At 48.4% G+C, this 22,022-nt stretch overlaps 1 protein-coding gene across 1 annotated transcript; it reads right to left on the reverse strand.

Annotated features, from left to right (window-relative positions):
- Window positions 1–258: 258 nt before the first annotated feature.
- Window positions 259–21,589, reverse strand: DUSP14 (dual specificity phosphatase 14). Its single transcript, XM_050929390.1, has 2 exons — window positions 21,381–21,589; window positions 259–1,134 (listed from the first exon to the last, which is right to left on the reverse strand). The coding sequence occupies exon 2, from the start codon at window positions 1,014–1,016 to the stop codon at window positions 420–422; it is 597 nt and encodes a 198-aa protein (XP_050785347.1). The 5' UTR covers window positions 1,017–1,134; window positions 21,381–21,589; the 3' UTR covers window positions 259–419.
- Window positions 21,590–22,022: the final 433 nt, after the last annotated feature.

The raw sequence follows: 22,022 nt of genomic DNA on the forward strand, positions 1-22,022 counted from the left end.
GCTACTGCCGCTCATTGGCTACAGGGTTTTGCGCGGAAGAAAATAAGCTAGTAAAGAAATATCTAGGCTACCTCATCACAAAGCGTACTTTGTTCATTAATTCTGTCAAGTGCCTTTTAGTTCTTCACTTGTAGTATACTAGTAAACTGACTGCAGGGGATGCTTTGTGGAAGAACTACATTTAGTAAAGAGATCTCACTGTACTGTTCAATCAAGGGAAGATAGGGCGAGGATTCCGTGTTTGTTTGTTTGTTTGTAAGTGTTGGCCTTGCGGGTTAGGGACGTGACAATTGGCAAGGTTCTGCTGTATGGTAAAGAACTAAAAGTCGGCCATCAAAAGAGAAGAGGATGTCTCCAGTCTGGTAGATTCAGAACAGCAAGTCTCTTGTGCTCTTATTCTTCCTGTTGATGCAGTCATATTAAATTCCCCAGTAAGGCATGAGGTGTCTCCCCTCTATCTCATAAACGTCTGGGAGTATACCATACGGCGTCTGTACCATTTTAACCGTCGTCTTCCCAAACAACTTCCGTTCGTAGTCTATCAGCTGCCTCCAGAAACCCACGTTGGGGCGTATGACGGGGCGCCTTGACTTGACCCAGTTGTAAGCCTCAAACAGAGACACGTTGTAGTACTTCATCAGATAAGCGATGCACAGGGTGGCCGATCTGCTCACACCAGCTGCACAATGGACTAAGGTGGCCCCGTGCTTCCGCGAGACACTTTGTATCTTATCCGCCACGCTGTCAAAGTATAGGGAGATGGGGGCATTGGGCACATCAGCCAGAGGCACTTTGACATACTCAAATTGGGGCCAGTTAAAGTTGGGGATCTCAATGGTGGCATTGATTATGCAGGTGATGCCCCGGGACAGAAGAAGTTGTCGGTTCGAGGCCACGCTGCCCCTGCTCAGGTACAGAGAGGGGGTGATTTGGGCGATGCCCCCAAGTTCTCCTTCAGTAAACATTCGAGGTGCCATCAGAACTCGTGGTAAGGAGTGGTGGTTTCTGGAGGTCATGGAGGTTCCTGGCTCTCAGGCTTCCATTATAGGAAGGGATCCAATGTGATCTACCAAGGAAATTGTCTTGCCTGGAGGCTTTAATAAGGAAGAACTTTTCTCCGCTTGGTCACTAACCCTGTAAAATACAAGCAACGCTGTAAGTGGAACAGATATAACAGCAGCCCTCCAATGTAGAAAGACAGAATCCTATCTATGCCTGGAGTGCCCCCTGGTGGTGTAAGCTCTCCAGGGCAGGGACTGCCTTTGTCTTGTGTGCACAGTTGGGCCCCTTGACAAATAATAGTGAAAAACACACGGTTTGCACCTCCTTCCTCTTAAATGCACCCTCCTTTTTTAGACATCTAAAATAGGTCACCTACTAAGAAAACGGACATTCAGGGGTTCCCCTTTTGTTCCCTTTATCATAGTTAAGAGGCCTGAAAGTGTGTCGTCCCCACACATATGGTAGAAAGTCAGGTCCTGTCTAGGTTGGAAGATGGTCTGGAGAACGAATAAAATGGTACCATTACCAGAGCCAAGAGACTGAAAGCTGAATGAGTACAAGGGGCAGAGATTTTTAGTCTTGATTCTTTTAGGATTCTTTTTTAATGCCTCTTTAATGTCAATGACTAATACACTGGAGAAAGGAAGCCTTTGTTAAGGCATGAGAACCCCTCCCACTTCACTTAAGCTATGAGCTAGCAGTGCACAGCCTCTGGGACTCCCAGCATTTCCTCCAGCAAAGACCAGAGTTGGGCATTCCTGCTATTTCAGAGATTAAAAACAAACACACACACCACGCAGAACCAAGAAAAAACCTTTTCCACAGTCTTTCCCTTCCCTCCTCCTCACCAACCTGTTAGCCCTTCGCAATAAACCACAGAGAAGCAAAGAAAGGCACATTCCAAGTTTATTTTAATAATTTGCAGGTCATCTTCCAACAGTCTAAGTCTGAAAATTAAATTGGCAGCTGTTCTCTTCAGCCTGATGTTGGGAGTTACTCATCCAAAGAATTGATTTGTCTTAGCCAAACACAAATTATGCTTTAGTCAAACCAAGTTATTGGGCTCAGTACGGGGGTAACTGGGTGAAATTTAAATGGCCTGGGACATACGGGAAGTCAGACCAGATGATCTAGTGGTCCCATTTGGCCTTAAAATCTATGAATCAAAGAGACAAGCTTGCTATAACATTTTGTGTTCAGCACTGTACTGCGGATAAGTCAGATCATCAATAACTAGGGCCCTACCAAATTCACAGTCCATTTTGATCAATTTCAGGGTCCTAGGATTTTAAAAATAGTTAATTTCATGATTTCAGCTATTTAAATCTGAAATTTCATAGCGTTGTAACTGTACGAGTCCTGACCCAAAAAGGAGTTTTGGGGTGGCGAAGGGGGGGTTGCGGTATTGCTACCCTTCCTTCTGCGGTGCTGCTGGAGGTGGTTGTGCCTTCAGAGCTGGGCAGCTGGAGAGCGACGGCTGCAGGCCGGGAGCCCAGCTCTGAAGGCAGAGCTGCCGCCAGCAGCAGCACAGAAGGGTGGCATGGTATGGTATTGCCACCCTTACCTCTGTGGTACTGCTGGCGGGGTGCTGCCTTCAGAGCTGGGCGGCCAGAGCGCGGTGGCTGTTGACCCTCCCCTAAAATAACCTTGTGACCCCCCCAAAACTCCCTTTTGGGTCAGGACCCCCAATTTGAGAAACGCTCGTCTCCCCTGTGGAATCAGTACAGTACAGGGTAAGAGCAACCAAAAGACATCTCATGGGGGGGAGACCAGATTTCTTGGTCTGTGACATGTTTTTCATGGCTGTGAATTTGGTAGGGCCCTATCAATAACCTAGTGACACAGGGTCAGTATCCTCTTTGGCATGTATCTGTAATACACTGATTTAATGTGTGCTACTATCTCTGTCTAGTGGTTTGTTCCTGTTAGGATAAAGCTTGCTACGCACACCCAGCTAACTAAATTATTCCTTTAGCTCAACCAGGAAGGACTTGAGGTTTTGGTGCTGATGGTTCTGAGTTCGAATGCCCTGGATGCAGGGTTTATGTATGCAGCCATGACATGTTACATAACTGTCTGGCCATTTCCGTTGTGTCCATCCAGCATAGCACATATGTCAGCTAGCTTTCTCAAAGAAATAAAATCACTGCATTAGCCCCATCAGACTCTACATTATAAAGAATGGGAAAAGAAGGGTATTGGGCCCTTACATTCAGGGGAAACTTTTCCTTTTGTGGAATTCTCCCTTTAGGCTCACAGCTACGGCACTGTGACAGCTGCTGCTGTTGGCAGGGCCAGCTCCAGGCCCCAGTGCGCGCCAAGCGCGTGCTTGGGGCGGCATGCCGCGGGGGGCGCTCTGCCGGTTGCTGAAAGGGCAGTAGGCGGCTCTGGTGGACCTCCCGCAGGCATGCCTGTGGAGGGTCCGCTGGTCCCGCAGCTACAGTGGACCTCCCGCAGGCGTGCCTGCAGATGCTCCACCGAAGCTGCGGCACCAGCGGACCCTCCGCAGGGACGCCTGCGGGAGATCCACTGGAGCCGCGGGACCAGCGAGCAGCAGCGCGCCCCCCGCGGCGTGCTGCCGTGCTTGGGGTGGCGAAATGGCTAGAGCCGGCCCCGGTTGTTGGTACAGTGAATCCAAACGTGAACTGGGAGAAAAACAAGGAATTGCTATTATTAGAGTAGGTGTTGAATGTACATAGGATAGTAGATTGTTCCACCTCAGAAGAGCTTACATCCTAAATAAACGCTGGATTGCCAGCCTGAAGTATTCGAAATCATGAGTCAGGCCTCCCAAATCATCAGAATAAATGTTGGGTTCACTTGGTTTTCTGAGTTTTGAGCCTTTTGGGTGCATCTGGATCATATTTTCAGCCTTTTCTCCGCATTTCTGAAGGCTAAAAACTTGCCTTTTTTTTTTTTAAAAGGGAAAGCTGAGATTCTCACCTAATGACATGAATCCAGGAACAAAGGCTTTAAGAAACCTATCAAATATCATGAGCATTGGCAACACCGTATAGGCCAAGGGATACAACACAGAAAACAACTGTCTGTCTGTTACATTCTGTACGTCACACGGTGAATTCTAGTAGATGGAGCTGAAAATGGAACTCAAATCTCCAGAATCCCAATCTAGTGCCGTAAGCACAAGACCAACCTTTTTCCCCTGTAGGTTTTTCAAAGTGTCATGTATCACTTTTTCTGTGGTAGGGTTACAGCATTCCTCTGGCAAGACGAAATGATCATTTCATGACTCTGGTGACAGAGAAGCATTCAAATGAGTTTCAATGCCACAGCGTAAAAGTGCTGGAGCTAGTTGACTCAAAGCCAAATTCAGTGCTCAGCTTTTCTGAGCTGGCTACAGGAATGTGACACAAATGCCTTAGTTTTGTTGTACAGTATCAGATGATGATGAAGTCATCTGAATGGAACAGCTCCCTTTTTACATAGACTAATCTAAAAATAATGTAGCTCCAGGAAAGAATACTTGATGAACGTAAAAACCAACACACAGCTCTCCTCTCGAAAATGCTGCTACGGTGTAGAAGGTAAAGAGTGAGGAATAGCCTCCTTTGAAAAAGCTTTTGAGTATTGCACACCTTTTGGTTTTCACTCCTTGCTACCTTTTTTGTCTGTTTTTCATGTAGCTAGCCAAGATCTAGCACGTTCTACTGGGTGCCAAGAGCAAGAGGCTTGAGGTAGTTATAGCTGATGCGCTGTGCATTGCTCTGGCCTTACACTGGGTGGATTACTCGGCTGGTAGGCGGGAAAGGAATCGTTTTTCCTTACATGGATTTTTAGCTACCCACAAACTGCATGCTGCGCTTGAAATGGGAAGGAGCCCAGGTGAACAGCAGAGGGCAAAGGAAAAGCTGATTTAGTCTTCAGAGCCAGCGCCTCAGGAGATAAATGAAACATGGTATGCTGGTGTCAGGTGTTCAATCAAGTGTAATGGGCAGGCAAACTCTGTGGTGAACTATATCCCCTGTAGAAGTGATCCAGTTTTAAAAGGCACAGTACAGAGGGCTGATCTGAGCTGCTGGGATTTCTGCTTAGAAGGCGGGTAGCCAGTGCAAACAGGCATAATAAAGGCTGTAAGTGCATCTCTTCTTCGCTCAGAAGAGCCATGTACATCCACAGTGCTATATAAATAACTACATCCACCTGATGCAGGCAGTCAAAAACCCCAAAGGATGCCTGATGTGGATCCTGCCTCTAAATACTGGAATGAAACTGGCAGCTATATCACTGCCCTCTATTGGACAGAATTCAGAACAGCTCAACTGTGTTTCATACATTTTCTACTGCTAACTGAGGTTCTCCTTTAGACTAAGAGGCTCCTGTCTTTTTGGGGCAGGAGGCTCAGAGTTCTACCCCTGCTGTCCATGACAGTAGCACACAGCACAGTGAGATTTCAGGATGACGCTGGCTTTGTTACGTTATAAAAGGCATCCCTTGCAAAACACTGCCAAAGAGTACCTTACTGCACCTTTGCTGCTGCTCAGAGGCACAGAGCATGCTGGATGTTGACTGACTGTGACTTAGGAACTGAGACAAGCTAGCTGGCGACAGGAGAATATGATTGTTTAAAACCAGTGCACATCTCCTTTGCAGAAGGATGTGTAAAACTCAGCAAACGCCCCTTTGGATGGCCTTTAGCTTTGATTGCAAATAGTGGCAACATGCAAATATACTGCTGAGATTCAAAGTGATGGCAGGCACCTCCTCCAGCAGTCACCCAATTGTTTTCAGTTGGGTTACGAAACTTGGGCTTTGCTGAGAGATTAATCAGCCCTAATCAAGTTCGAACTGCCACAAGCTTCCCCTCCAAGCCTAGAACAAGCAGTTGGCTAGTGATCGGTTTGGCAAGGGGGTTCCTTCCAGCAGTGAAGGTGACAACAGATAATATGGTTAGTAGAGATCAGATCTTCTGTTCCAAAAAACAGTGGAGTCAAGGAGGGGTGAGGGCTTGTCAGTCTAAACTATTAAGAGCATCAGCTCTTTCCAGAGGCAGGAGTGAGGCCTTTACAGCTTGTGGCTAATTACAGCATAACACACTTACCTGGCTAGCACAACTGGCATTGGCATTTTTTAAGCCTCTTCCCCTGCAACTCAGCCCTTTTGGATCATGATGATTTGTGCACAGATTTAGAGGCAACATCCAAATTTTGCCAAGGAGCCCCAGCCATGACCTGGCATGATCCCTCCTCAGAGTGAGAGGGGACGTCAGGCTCCAGGGCCCTTTCGGTCCTTAAGCTCTGTGCAGAGGTTGCCTTTGCCGCTGTAGCCATTTGTCTAGTTGGAACAGGAGGATGACCACTAGCTTGTGTCATGTGGGCCCCCACCTACCTATTAACAACTCTGTCACCAGTGACCTGAGCTGGATTTGAACAGGCAACCTTGTGTAACCTCTGCTTGCTCAGGGTGCCTCTCGGTCTCACTGTAGTGGCTGAATCAGCTAGAAGTTTGAGTCTGTCCAGCCTTTCAGTGAGTGGAGGCTCGTGCTTCCAGATCCAGAGGTCCTGGGTTTGATCCCTGCTTCCCCCACGGGATCATCCTGTTACGCTACTCCTTGCTGAATGCTCCAAATCCCAGAGCCATCCCTGCGGCACAGGCGTCGCCATAAACAACACCTGGCAGTAGCCAGCTGATGAACCAAACAGACAGTGCAATGTGCCAGTCTCAGGACGCTCCCAGGAGAGAGTCAAAGCGCTCGTGCCCTAGTGGCTGCTTTAGACGCGCTGCTGCTTTTCAGGAAGCCGCTTTCTGTAGACACCAAATGATGAATGCTTTTCCACTCAGCAAGCTAGTCCTGCTCTGTAAACCACACACCAGCTTGTGTTGCATGAAGCTGCCTGCGTGTGAACTGCAGCGCGTTTCCTGTAGCATCTAGCCTTAGATGGCCTCTCCCAGCCAGGGTAAAACTGCAGTCAGTTGTTTGTGGGGATTTTTTTTTTTTGCTGCTGGTTAACGTGTGATGTTGCTCATACGCCTCACCAGATACACATTCATTATTGTTACAGGGGACTATTTGACATTCACAAAACTGATGGTGGTTCTGCCCATGGAATACTCAGGACACTGCCCTGCTTGGAAAAGTGAGAGGATAAAATCAATGTAAAATAAAGGCCTGTTTATCTCAATCGTGGCAGCTATTCACCGCAGTAAAGTTAACCGAACAGCCCATAGATTAAGGAAGCTGGACAGCGTTCACCGTAATGCGCTAGCGTATCTAGTGCCGTCAGTTATGTGCCAGTTTCTCAGAGCGTGTGGTCGTGTACGCAGTTCCCTGGGATTGTTTGTGAGCACTGCCAGGCTCCCCAGAGCAGCAGGAGTCCCCTGCATGGCCTTGCAGCCATAGCAAAGTAGTGGGGGGGATATCTCACCTGCCATTAAGCACTGAGCACTGGCCCAGCAACCCTATTTTGATCTACAGCCCCTACCATGAAAGGGTTAATTTGCAACTTTTGAGAGCTAAGTACCTGTTTCCTGGACTCACCTAGTAAGAGTTTGTTTGATGGTGTAACTGTAAGATGCTGGCTGGGTGCAGGTAATTATGCCTCAATCCCTCTAGGGAGTGTGCAAAACATCCTGCTGAATGAATTCTTTTAGCCAGGGGCCATGGTGTTGGTGCAGGGGCATCTCTGCTGCCCACAGTGAGGTTGGTAGGTAGAGGTGGGGCAGGTGGGTGGATGTGGGTGTGCACGCGCACAGTTTATTGTAAAGCTTGCACCTCCCTTTGGCTAGTGGAGTTTCTTAGGCCCAAGGCTTCACTGAATGTCTGCCATTGCATTTTCCATTGAACCCAGCTGAATTACTCTTTCCTCATAAAGCCAGTTATTTTTCTCACTCCCCTCTGGACTTGGACACAATTGCTCTTAACACAAGAGTCACTGACTGTACCATGTAGAAAAGGGTGGGGGGATCTTTCCACTAGCAGCTAGCTTATTAACACTACGGGGAGCAGAGCTGCTGATGTTCAAATGCACTAATCAGGCAGCCAAGCCTCCGACTAATCCAATGACATAAGAGATAAAATTCAGAGTGTGAGCAAAGCAGGCCATTTCTACCGCAGGCACGCTCACCACGTCAGAGAGTTCAGCTGTTAGCACAGGAACACTAAACACCGTTCTTTGGACTGGGCAGCACAGACTCTATTATGAGCTCTCGCACCGGGAAGTGGAGCAGTTTGCTTTGACCCTTCACACATCCTGAATCACCCTATTCGTCTCTCAAGTGCCTGAAACACTTCTGCTAGGGAAAGTAGGCTGGGGAGTGAAAAATCGCCTTCCACTTCTCAGTCTTCCTCTTTGTTTTGCTTGTCCTTGCTTGGTTACATAATGTGGGATTTTCATAGAATCAGATAACTGGAAGGGACCTCGAGAGGTCATCTAGTCCAGTTCCCTGCACTCAAGGCAGGACTACGTGTTATCTAAACCGTCCCTGACAGGTGTTTGTCTAACCAGCTCTTAAAAATCCCCAAGGCAGGCTCCTAAAGGAGTTAAGACCCAAGTCCACAAATATATTTAGACTCCTAACTCCTGTTGAAATCAATGCAAGTTAGGTTCTAAATATCTTTTGAGTACCTGGGCCTACGTGCCTAAATCTCATTCACTTTTTGCAGGAGGTCGGACTTGATAATCATGATGGTCCCTTTTGGCCTAAAAATCAATGAACCCAGGAAAATCCCACCCAGTCATAACCACGTACTTTCCACTGACACTAGAGTATCAGCCCTGCTTGGCTCCCTCCCATAAGAGCCAGCAATACTGACATTGTTCCTAACCACGGGAAGAGTCCAGGAGACAGCTGTTCCCCAGTGTGCATATCTGATCGCTAATCACTGAACTCTGACAGCAGAATACATCCACCGAGACACATGTGTCGTCCACCTGGTTTGCTACTAAGGTGGTGTTGCACTGCAGGAGCTAGGAACCTCCTCTGAATGAATGCTGTGGATGTGCTGATGCACCACTGCATTTGGTGAAGCTGTCTTTTCAAACCTACCCCATTGTGGTTCTGAGACAGCGTTAATAAAGGCACACTGGCCACATGCCAGTTGCACAGAAATATTATGTTGAGAACTGCTTTTAAAGCCAACTACCCCATTCAGCTTCAGAAAGAGGAGGGGTTTTCTTTGTTCTAGAAAAGTTAATAGCCCTGGGGAGGAAGGGGGTGACAGTGCAGGGTAGTAGGTGGAATCTTTCTCTTCTTGACCACTGAGTCAGAGCTGGTCTGCGCAGCTCAGTCGTGGTTAGGAATCTGTGCCAGCTGATGGCTCTTTGATGGCCTCATGCTAATTAGTGGACAGTTTTCCATTTGGCAGTGGGCCCTAATTTGCATTCTTATTGGCAGTTTGTGCCATAACAGCATAAACCCACTAATCCACAGGGAGCCTCTAGGCCAGTGGTCCCCCAACTTTTCACAGTCATGCCCCCCCTTACCCCTGTCCACGCCCTTCCTCCCCATCTCGAGAGCCAGAAGAGGGGCATGGACAGGAGTAAGGGGGCTGAGGCTGGGGCCGAAGGTCGGGGTGGGGCTGGGAAGAGAACTGTGGCTGGGAGCTGAGACTGGTGGAAGGACTGCGGCCGGTAGCAGAGCCACAGCTGGGGGGCCGAGGCTGGGGGCCAAGAGGGGAGTCGTGGCCAGGAGCCGGGGCCATGGCTGGGGGTGGAGCGGGCCTGGGGGGTGCTCCCGCCCTGCTCCCCATGTGGGCTGGCCTGGGCCTCGCGCACACAACCCCAAACCTTCCTCCCCGCCCCCCGGAGGGGAGTGCACCCCAGAGTCTGGGGACCCCCGCCCTGGGCTCTTACCACGTCTTGGCCAGTCCAGCGCTCACCCCCTGAAGTGAACACCCCCTGCGTGTGTTTGGGGGGACCCACCTGGGGAAAGGCTGTTGGCCACCATACCAGCGGGCTGTACGTGGTGGGTGTGCTGCTTGGGCCCTTAGGAAATGGGCAGGGAGAACAGAAGCAAGCTCCTCTCCTCCAGCAGCGGTTGGTGGATTCCTGCACTTCCACATGTGTTTAAGGGGCTGCAGGGAGGAGCCCGGCTCATGCTGTGTTGTGAGAAGGTCCCATATTCAAAGGCTGAAGGTCCCTCTCAGGTGACTGAGTCCCCTCAGCCCTGCCCTGTGGTGTGGATTTCCCTGGAAGGCCTGGAAAACCTTCAGCTCCCGGAGGAGAGGTCACCTCTGTGCTACGTCCCTCTCATAAGGGCTTCACCGCTGCTCTCCAACATGGACAAGAGCCTCTGAGGTACTCAGCCAACCATGGACACCATGCGCGGCTGGCCATGCATTTTATGTACCAGCCAACAGGTATGTGGTTTCCTATGCCTGAGCGGACAGGCAGAGGACTCTGTGAATCAGGGTTGAGATACACAAAGAAAACAGCATGAAGGATGTTTTGCATTACTGTGGTTAGATGGTGGCTCTCAACCTCCCCAGGGTGGCTGCTCTGGCACTATTTGCTTAACGCACAGAGAATGTTGGAAATCCCTATGGATTTGGGGTGAGACAGTCAGTCAGTGAAATGTGTGCAAATTCTAGTGCCTCTAAGCTTCTCCAGGCTGACACAAGGGACCTAAATCAAACTTTTCCTGGGAATTTCTGTGTACACACCCACCAAACACTGACGCTGGGATTTTTCAGCAGAGTCCAGCACTCACCCTCTGGACCAGAGCTATGAAAGAAATCAGTTTGCATTTAGGCACCAAAATAAGTGGCCAGATTTTCCTACAAGCTATATGCATGTTGGGTGCCGACCTCTGGAAACTGACTCTCCTGTTCCCAGCTTTTGTGACTTTTATTTCAAGTCATGTGACATCTGAGTGGTCTGTCTGATGGCTCCATTTCCTGAAATCCTGTGATTGCATGAGGAGTTCTGCTTTGTTTTTACAACTAGTAAGTTTCTACACCTAGGGCGCAGAAAAATACTTGAAAATGTAACCGGCGCGCTCCCTAAAGCCTCAAAAGGCAAGTTAGGAACAGCATAGTTTGGCTTAAAAATCATTAATCAAGTATTGGACTAGGACTCAGGAGAGCTGGGTTCTATTCCTGGCTCTGCCACTAGCCTGCTGGGTGACCATGGGCAAGTCCCTTGCTTCTCTGTGACTCAGTTTCTGTGTCTGTGAAATGGAGAGAACAATACTGACCTCCTTTGTAAAATGCTTTGAGATCTACGGAGGAAAACAGGTACAGAAGAGTGACGTGTTTACTAAATAAGCATAAAGCATGGCTCAGACCCTGAGTTACTTGCAACAAACCCGTTGTGGTACCATTTGGGAAAATAACTAAATCTAGAGGATTGCGCTTTCCCTGAGAGAAAGGAAACTATGTCCCTGGTCCTTTCCTGAAGCACTATCTGGGGTTTTAATCAGGTTAGTGGCCCGGGTGTGTGAAATGTCACTATTAAAGCCAGATCTTCCCCTTCTCCCAAGAGAGATTAAATTATTAATTTTAAACATGACAAATGGGCACTCATAGTGTGGTAAAGAGAAGAGTCAATATCGTAGGCATGGAGTGAGCTAATCTGCTTGGGGCTCTTCTGAGCCAAGCTAAGCAGCAAAAATCACTGCTTTTCTTGGATAGTGGTGTTTCAAATGTGTGTCAGTGGACAGCCTGCCTCGAAAACCTTCTCCGGGGCCTGATGTTGCTTGAGTGAAGTTGGTGGCAGTTTCTTCTATGCCCACAGGAGCAGGATCAGATTCACACTCACATCTGGGCCTCTCTCTTCCTTTCCCCTCGCTGTTTGCAAAGATGTAATTTTAATGTTTTAGAAGGAAAGGCTGCTCACCCTATATCAGAGCAGCAGCAGGAATGTGAGGATGGTGGGAGTATCCCAGAGACAGTCACATACTTGGGCAGAAGCTTCTGCTCCAGCAGTGGCTTCGTAACATTTTCTTGATCCATGAAACCCATAATGGCTTGGCTACCATATCCCACCATCCTGTGTGTAAACAATGGATTGACAGGCGGGTGGGACACGGGATGAATTATTGTTTGTCACTTTGTGGGTGAAATGTGTGTGTGAGGTGTGGATGTCCTGTTGATTCCCACAATTATGCTATTTCAGCATTCATGGCTTAGTCCCCTGTTCCTTTCTAAATGCATTCAACGTCCTACGCTGGCTTTTGCTTTTGCTGCCTTTGGGTAAAAGTTGACGTGTTCATTGAGCTGTCAGTGATGATACCCCAACTCTTCCCACAAGGGTTATAGCTGATTCTGAACCCATTCGTACAACCTTGTGATGGGAGCAAAGCAAGTCAGTCAAGAAAGTTAATGGGAGCCAGGTGGTAAAAGTGAAATCATTTTAGAAAAGATGGAGAATGCCTTGGTTGTGTCTCTGTCTAGTGCTCAGAGGTGTATGGTGCAAGCCTTGAACCAAATTCTGTGCTGACTTGCACTGCATAGAGTGCGTTGGGTAATCTGGAGGATAAGTCAGTGCAGAACTGGGCCATCTGGTTTTCATTCCTGAAAATCATCCATTAACTCAGAAACTCTAAGCTTTTTGGGGCAGGAACCATCTTTTTTGTTCTGTCTTTGTACAGTGCCTAACACAGTGGGGGCTCAGTCTGTGATGGGGGCTCGTGTGCACCACTGCATACCCCACTACAAGTAAAACAGGCTAGCAGTGCCCCAAGGTTTTAGGGTTGAGTTTACAGCATGACTCTATTCGGGAAACAGAGACTGTTTGAACATGGCCTCTTGAAGTCCCACATTTATCGTTTCTCAGTGAATTCATATCAGATCTGCTCAGTCCGCAAATATAAAGACTTCCCCACCCTCCCACCCAACAAATTCAGCCAGAGATCTGAGAGTCAAGCTGAGTTCTTTCCTTCTCATGCATTGTCACTTGCAATGAATGTTCTGCAGGACAGCAGTGACCTGTACACCCTCAGTGACACCAGTGTAACCTGGCTGCCATCAAAATATGCTCTCCATTGCCTTTGTTCGGTTTGCACAGGCATAACTGATTGGAGTGTAGTAAACAAGTCTGTGAATGGCACATAGGAAAGAAGTAGACTCCAGCTCGCTGTCTCATAGCTGCATTGGCTTTGCAGGGTTAATGGAAGGAAAAAGAGCAGGTCTCTCTGCTAGGAGGGTGCCACTTCTTACAGAGTCGCTTGGAAGAGCAGACCTGCCCTTTTAAACTATTCTTACTGGCTCTGTGAAACATCTTGAAAGTGATAGCAAAACCTCCGGGGGGGGGGGGGGAGTTACATAATTGGATTCCTGTAGTTCCAGGTGCTTAATTAGAAGGCTGACCCTGATTTACATAGATCAAGGTAACCACAGGGAGCTGTAAATTAGAAGGGAGCACAGAAGCATTAAGCACACGCAGCGCTGTGTTATACCAGGACATTTGCACACAGGGTGACCAGATAGCAAGTGTGAATAATTGGGACAGGGCTGGGGGCGGTAATAGGAGCCTATATAAGACAAAGCCTCAAATATCAGGCCTGTCCCTATAAAATTGGCACATCTGGTCACTCTATTTGCACATCTCAGGTGCAGTGTAAGGTGTGAGACCTATTGCCTTGTGACTGTGTCCAAATGAGATGTACAGCCACCTAGCTAGGGTATAGCTACGCTCTGACTACTCTCCCCATTTGTCAGTGCAGCTGCAGGGCAGGGTTAGATGGCATGGGGAGTGAAAACTCCTGCTTCTGGCTTACACGCTGCTTAGTGCTAGCGTGGAAAATCCTAGTGAAGACTAGGGCTAGAGTCTCCCTTCTTGGCTTGTGGTGTTGCTCTAAAGAGCAATGGGTCATGCGTTCTATCCGGGGTATATTTATAGATGGCTTATAAGGGTTAACAGCAGATTAATCGATGGGAAAAATATGATACAGGCCTGTTGTAGGTGGTTAAAGGCCATCCATGGTGTATATTATAGATGGCTATAAGCAACTTATTAAGCAGTTGAATTCTAGCTATTGGATTAGCTCGCTGTTGAAATATCTATTAATTGCGTGTGCTTCCCAACCTTGATGTCCCTTTAATATAAAGTGTGGCCGAGCTAGGGGTGAGTCCCCGATTGTCACTGCTCTTTTGCAGTGCCAGGCACTCTGCGGAACAGGTCCGAGGAGCTTGCAGTCTAGAGTTAGACAGGCCCCAACAAGCAACCAGAAAGTGGGGCAGGCGGCAAGGCAAGAGCTGCGATAAGATCCTGCGGTTACCCTGTGCAGGCACACGCACACAGTGCTGGCTTTTCTCTTTCTCATTGAGCAACCCTGGGTGGCACAAGCGAGAGAAGTTTTCGGGCAAGATTTCAGTGGAGGGGTGTGGTTCGGGGATTTGGGATTGGGATTTTTGGCGGATGATGTTTTCTCCTATGACCCAAAGCGTTCTGCACGTGTGCTTCTTTGGAAGTATCCCTCAGTGCTGCAGTAGCTGCAGTAGTATCTTCCCCCTGAGCTAAACTGAGCTCTCCCCACCGGTACATTGTGTTCCCTGCATGCTACATTGCATCCCTCCCCTCCGCTTTGAGGAATAGGAACAGTCAGGGCTGCTTTTTTCCCACTTGACAGCTGGATCCTGCCAGCTGCTGACACTATCTCCCCATGTGGGAGCTGCAGAGGCTGGGAAAGGATTTAGGCTGGGGAGTAGGAGGGGATGGTAACACAGCATGTGCTGATATTTACAAACATCTGAGCACTCAGCTCTGGGCAGGAGCCTCCTAAGGCAAGAAGCCAATGGATTTTTATTTGAACATAAAGGTTTGAAGCAGAATTGGTATATATGAACTTCTGGCTTCAGGCCCAGCCTCCTCCTGTAAAGTGATACACCACTGCCACCGTCATGTGAGAGAATGTCAGGCTTGGATTGGGCCAGCTTGCAGTGACCTAGCGAGTCAACACTTAGCCCTGGTGGCTGTATCAAGGGGCCCCAGAATCTAAACGTTCGTTTAAAAAGAAAAATAAGGTGAATCCGATGCAATAATGCAGTGACGTCTGCCTGAGTCTGCAGGCAGCCTGAAACACCTCAGAGATGTGAACTACCCCATTTGTCTCAACTCTGAAGCCTAATGATGATGATTTAAATATCAGCATTGCTTCCCATTTCACTACTTCTCAAAATACGCAAAGAGAGAAGGAGGCCAATCTTATTCTGAAGTTGTGCAGCTCATTTTGTCCTCCCCAGGAGGCGGAGTTTGGGTTGTGGGTGGAGTTTGGAAAAGCAAAGCAGCGATGCTTTCCTAATCTGAGAATCCCAATCCCATCACTATTTAATTTTTCCATGGTGATTTGTAAACCAGTGTCCAAGTGGCATTCACTTAGCACTTGCTGGAATAACTTGATGAGGTGTGGGGCGAGCTTCTGCTACCTGTATATACTCTGAGTACTACTTTGCTCTATGATTAATCCCAGTTTCTTCGGCGGAACTGCTGCTGCAGTAAGGCACTATTCAGCATCAACGAAGAGCCTGTTCCCTAATGTTTAAACAATGAAACTGTCAGAATTGGGGTGTGTGTATATTACAGTGGCCTCGGCTGGATAGAGTCAGAGCTGCTCATCTGAGTGTCATAGGGCCTATACTGCTCATTGCTAAAAGAGGTTTCTCCTTTAGTTCCCATGACAGACAGCAGTGTTTTGGAGCAAGATGATCCGAGCTCTGTCGGATAGACAGAGCTCTTGGCTCCGCTCTATCCCATTCCCATGCTGCTGTGAAGTCCCAAATGTGCTGCACAGGGATAACCATGAAATCCTAGGTGGCCACAGATTTGTTACAATATTGAGTGGAAATGAGCTGGCTCTTTCCCACTGTTCCTCATCCAAATCAATCCCCAAATGCTACAACCTGCTTCTGAATATGCACAGGCTAATAACAGCGCTTCTTTATTGGAGGATCTTTAAGTGTTTTACCAGTGAATGAATTGATCCCCCTCCCTGCCCAATTCACAGGGGTAGAGGAACTGCTGTTTTAATCATTGGAATGCAACCACCTCTGGGTATAGGCGGCAGCTGTTAGGCAAGCCCTGTCAGAGCTATCCAGCAGTTCAGGACAGGAAATGAGGAATCCCACCAACAGCTGAAAGAAGGGCAGAGTGGGGTGAGGGGGGGCTGGTATGTGGGTACAAAGGAACCTCCAAAGTTAGAGCAGTAAAAAACCATTATGAAACTCAGTTGTCTCATGACACCTGGCCTCCCACCTGCAGCAGTGGGTCTAAGGAATGAGGTCACGCTAGTGTGACCAAATGTCCCGATTTTATAGGGACAGTCCCGATATTTGAGGCTTTTTCTTATATGGGCTCCTATTACCCCCCACCCCCCTCACGATTTTTCACACTTGCTGTCTGATCACCCTAGGTCACTCTCTCAGCAAGACTGGGGGAGGGGGTGCATTTGGGGAGAGAGGACGTGAAGCTAGTTTGAATCAGTTATTTTTAAATAGGGCTTACACGTGGCAGCAAATGCTTCTCACGGTGCCATGCTGGGCCAATTCCCTGCCTGCTTAAGGCTTCACACACTCCTACTTGAATGGACAGTTGCTCAGAACTAATGGTGAATGAATTCCTACTTCCTTCATGATTAGGAATTCCTGGCCTTGCGAATTACTGTTTAAAACCCAAAACCAAAAAGCCCCACTGCCAACAGGAAGAGAGGTGCAGGCGGTGACGTGAAATATTTGCCAAGGGGGGGGATAACAATTCAGTAGGTCCCTGTGTCTCCTCCACAATGCACTGTTTGACGAAGAGAAATTCCAGTTAATCCAACCTCCGCATCTGCCTTTTGTCCTGTTTCTTGAACCAGCAAAACTATGATGCTGATGAGAGAGAGGAGCTGCTAATGCTGAACCTGTTGAGAGCACTTGGCAGTGGACTCAAAGCAGCATGTTGTTTTTACAGGAGAGGGGGGAAAAAGCAGCTTGATGAGAACGGATTCTATCTTGGTGTTGGAACTTGGTTGTGTTCAGGCTTGTGAAATTCACGGGGCATCTGTCTCCAGCTATATTTTTAGTGCTGTGACGCTTATATGGGGGGGGTGTGGGGAGGGTGGAATAGACACACTACAATTCGAATTATTTCTCGCTTTACTTTCCAAACAGCAAGAGATCTGATGCTGCAATCCGGAGATGTCTTTGTTATTTTGAAGTGCAGGAGCCACATCCACCTAGCTCTCTGCTTTCGCGTTTCTGAATTCCTGTTTGCTTTATGGACACGCAGCATGTCCTTTTTGAAGCAATAAGTGAACGTGCATGGCAGGGGGGTGGGAAGGGTCTTGTGGGAAACACGCCATATCCAATTTGATTGAGGCCTTGGGGGAAATAAAGCTAGGCCGAGGCACTCCAATGGCATAGGTGGCTTGGTTTCCTGGGCCTACAGGGACTAGGAGCCTGGACAACCCATGCTGGTGAACTGCTGCAGTTGGATGACTCTTCTGGAGTCAATGCATAGGTGCAACAACCACGGGCCAGGCCTCTCCCTCTCAGCTAATTACTGTCCCTGTCAAATTCGGTGCAGGTCTACTGTTGATTCCGTTCATGGCCATTAACCTTCCACCCCTCTCCGGCAGCTCTTTGGATGTGGTTGCTCTCCTGGTGCAGCATCAATGCTTGTTTACACTACAGCCAAGCTCAAGCTCCAGCACACGCACCCAGACTGGAAAGAGGCTCATTTCACCCCAAAGGGCTGTATCTTTGAGCATTCAAACCAAACCCAATGAAACCTACTTCCAGCTCTTCTAATTTTAAAATGTCAACCAGGATCAGCTCCTGAATCAAACCATGTGACACACTGAGTGGCTGCCCAAGTTGATACAGAAACGGCCAGCGTGCAAAGCAGACCTTCTGGCCTACGTGAATATTTCTGGTTTCGGTTTTGCTGGGGGGTTGGAGGGGAGGAAAAGAAATTCTCTTAGCAAAGTCCCAAAATAGAGACTGCAAAGGCTGTGCATGTGGCAAAGAAACTGTAGCTCTTCTATCAGGCAGGAGGGAATTAAACACACCTGGTTTGATTCTCATCTCATTCCTGACTTGCACTAATGGAAGCTTATGGGTCAAATTCTCTCCTGCTGTAAACTAGGCCAGTTTGCACCAGGAGAGAGAGAATTTGGCCCCTTGGAATGACACCAACATAAAAGGAGAATCAGGTTATTCACCTGGGACACGCCATTGGGCCTGAAGGTGGACAGATGTATCCCAGTGGCTCAGATGAATGTAGAGGAATCTGTTCCCTGTTAACTCAGAGGTCAGTTGATAAAATAAATGATTAGAGAAGATGGTGCAGGTACCTCAACAGACCGTATCTTTTCAATGCTATCCCCTGCACTCCTCCCATAGCCACCTCACTATGGATAAACTGGATGTGTAATAAGATAACAGAGGGCACGTGCCAATATTCTGGGTTTGCAGAATGAAAGAAACTGATTTGCGGTCCAGCCAGAACAGATTATAATCCCTCTCCAATCTCATCCCCACCACAAACCAGTCATCGATTATCAGTCCTGCCCGTAGCAGCGATCCTGACGCTGAGTCAGGGAAATAGATCCAGCTAGCAAAACTCAGAGGGACATTTGTAATCAGAACTGTGCCAGCCTCTGCAAAAATGACACTGACCATCTGCGTCAGCAGTCACAGGTCTGAGGTCAACCTTTACTGATCTGGTCACTACTCTGCATCATGATCTCCAGTGTCCCTTCAGATGACCCCCCTCCCCCACACACACACCGAAAAAAAGAAAAAAAAAAAAAGGCAAAGTGAGCACCCCAGAGAGAGCCTGAAATCGACTGTGTTGAGACCAGGCGGGTGCTGTCTCTAACTTCAGTAAGGCCTTTAGCTGCTGCACTGAGGAGCGGGGAGAAACAAAAGATCTCTGTTTCTATAGCAAGGACAAGTTCCAAATTCTGATTTTGATTACTCCGGTGTAAATCTGGAACAACTCCATTCCCTTCAGTGGGGCTGCTCTGGCTTTGCACTAGTGTGAGCAGAATTTGCCCCACCCTGTTTACCTTGGGCTTGATTGTGCAACCATTACTCACATGGAGAAGCACTTAGTCACTCAAATAGACCTATTAGTTTGAGTGAGTCTATTTGCATGAGTAAAGGCTCCACAGTTTTGGCCCCTTGGAATGACATGCCAGGGATAGGCAGCTTTGTGCAACTGGCATGGACAGCGTATGGGTCATACGCCTCACAAGCTTTAATGCGTTCATCCTTGCAACCTCTCTGCGAGACAGAGCAGTGCGGTTATCCCCATTTTACAGATGGGGAACTGAGGCACAGGAAGGCTAAGGGCAAATTGCATCCCCATGCAACAGAAAGAGAGACAGGACTGGCTGTGGCAAGCCACTAACCTGGAGCCCAGCCTGGTACTTGTGATCAGTTTGTGAACTGCAGAGGGTTTTTTTTTCCAAAAGTGCCTAGTGATAATTTTTTTTTAAGTGCCTATCTGCTCACCATGTTGCACTAGCAAAGCAAAGGGAACTTTAAGGAGAGGAGCTTAACTTGAAATCTTCCCTTCATCATTTTGATGCGATGGCATTAGATAAACTCCTGTGGAAGACTTTGAAGCCCTGTTCACCCCAGTGAACATCTGCCCCCCGTCCTCCCACATAATGGAATCTAGTCACTGGCCCCACAATCCAGGCAGTGTAAAACAGTAACAGGCCACAGCCACCCTGCTGTTCACTTCTGCCGGTCAGGGGGCCCAGATCCTCATCCAGCCCTAGTGGACCCAATGGGAGTTTATCCTGAGTCAGGACACCAAGGTTTGGTCCCATGGTATTTGTTCTCTCTGTCTGCTAGCCCCCAGGGAAGTGTGTTAGAGTCTCAATGACATTAATCATGGAGAATCTAGCAGTGCTGCACAGATTCTCCCACCTTCTGCCCTGCAGGGAAGTTACATAAGGCTCTGTGGAGTGAACTGCAGCCCCTGCTACTTCAGGGCATGGGGGAAGGATTCCTTCTCCCCACCACAGTCCCTCACTGAGTTGGCCTGGCTGCTCAGGCTGGGCAGCTGATCGGTTCCAAAACAACCAATCCAGCAAAACTCCCATTGACTTCCAAGGTGCAAGAGTGGCCCCACAGAGAGAAGTGCCCCATCCTTCATGGCTTTGCCCCTGACGAGCAAGGTGTTGGCTAGAGAAATAGGGGAAGCCTAGGGGAGGGAGCCTTTTTGCCTTCCCAGAAAGAGGCAGAAGGTTCACTCAATATTGCTTCGCCTTTAACTATAATAAATGCAGGAGCAAACATCTCTCTCGAGTGCCCCTCCTGCCCCAGCCTAGGCTCTGGATGAGGATTACACATGCCAGGGAAAACACAATCCTACGAATAGTTGCAGAGAGTTCTACAAATATGTCTTAAAATAGCACCTGCAAGCTGCAAATGAACAAGCATCGAAGTGGGTATCAGGGCTCCGACAAAGTGCAGGCATTTGGCAGTACAGAACAAATTAAAACAAGGTTAGATCAGCTTAAGAACGAACAAGTTCAGTACAGGTATATTCTATCCAAATACTCCTCTAGTTACGGACACATTTTGAGATTCAGCTTCCTTACTGGAGGGCACTAACATATGTTGCGGCTTTAATTGTAACCATTAAAATAATGCTCCTGGGTTGGACATCTTGCTGCTCAGTTTCACTAAGAACTTCCCTATAAACGTCAGGTGGGTTTAAGGAGGAAAAATATATAACCAGGAGACGTTTACTTTTTTTATCCTTTGCAACCCCACAAAATAAGCCCACTCCCTCCCGCATGGACAGGGCAACCTGGCCGATTGTCTAACACCCCTGGGGATTACACAGGCAATGGATGATATTCTCCCCCTTCCCTTTTCCAGTTCCTCCTTTCTCTCTCTTCCCTCCCAGCGAGTGGTACCTTTGGCAATACACTGGCAGCACAGAAATAAGTCCCCTCTGGGAACTGCACACACAGTTATTTTTCACATTGGGCCCCTGTCTTTCCAGAGGTGCCTCCTTGACATCACTGAGAAAATGTGCACTGGAGACTGCCAGGCATGTGCAAACTCCAAGCAGTAAGACGGCGGAGGAGGGGCAGCTTTGACACTGCTGGGATCTTTTTGTCTTCCCCCCAGAGGCCCCTTTGACCACAGTCCAGATTTCCAAATTGACTGCGTTCATTAATGGACTAGACTTGGATTATCTCAGCAATCACCTAGGATTTCTATTCAATCCCTCCCCTTTCCTTCGCCCCCCCCTCCCTCCCTGCTGCTGTCTGACTTCTTAACACCAGGGCCGAATATTTCTTCACTGATGCATTAAATAGTTGTAACAACTGACTATATATTTTTTGCAAACAGCTTAACCTTTCGCCCAGCACCTGGGCAGCGCAGCTGAATAACACCCTCCAGCTCAGTTAGTTTCTTTAAGAGTTCATCTCTGGAGCCTAAAACGTCTCGCTGTTTTGTGCTTATCTCTTACCCTGGTGTTGGGAGACATCGACAGGGTTCCCAGCAGCTCCCTTCCTAGGTTGCTTCCTCTCCACAAGAGCAGCTGTGGTCCAGGCTGTCCCAGTGCAGGGTGATGAATGAGCAGCACTTTTCCCTTCCTGGGAATGTCTCCCTGAGCTGCTGACATCTGATCTCACGGCTCCCAGCCTGTGACAGCCCCTCCTTCTTTCCCCTCCCCTCAGTGGTAGCAGGGGTGTGTGTGTGTGTGTGTATGTGTGTGTGTTAGTTACCAAGATACGGTTCTACAGGCTCAGCTCCCCTGGCTCTTCCCCAAAGCAGAGTGAGGCACTCATGAGTGGCTGGCTGTTAAAGGGACAGCACTTCTTCCTAGAGACTAAGCAGCTGAAGGCTCAGGATCCAAGCCCATTTTCTCTTGTGGCCACGTACAGTGATTGGCCCCTATATGCAGTTCTGGACATTGCTTCATAAAACTCCGATTTTGATCCACCTGGCACCCTTAGAGATGCATTCACCCAAGCGTGCTTTTCTGTTCGCTTCGCTTTCACCTGCTGCCCTTAACAATTTCAAACCCACACCGGCTGCGGATGGCTCCCTGGGCAAAATCACAGAAATATGACTTGGCTTTTCTGTGGCACTTTCTAGACATTAGCCG

Source organism: Gopherus flavomarginatus, chromosome 19, assembly GCF_025201925.1.
Source record: "Gopherus flavomarginatus isolate rGopFla2 chromosome 19, rGopFla2.mat.asm, whole genome shotgun sequence".
Taxonomy (NCBI): domain Eukaryota; kingdom Metazoa; phylum Chordata; order Testudines; family Testudinidae; genus Gopherus; species Gopherus flavomarginatus.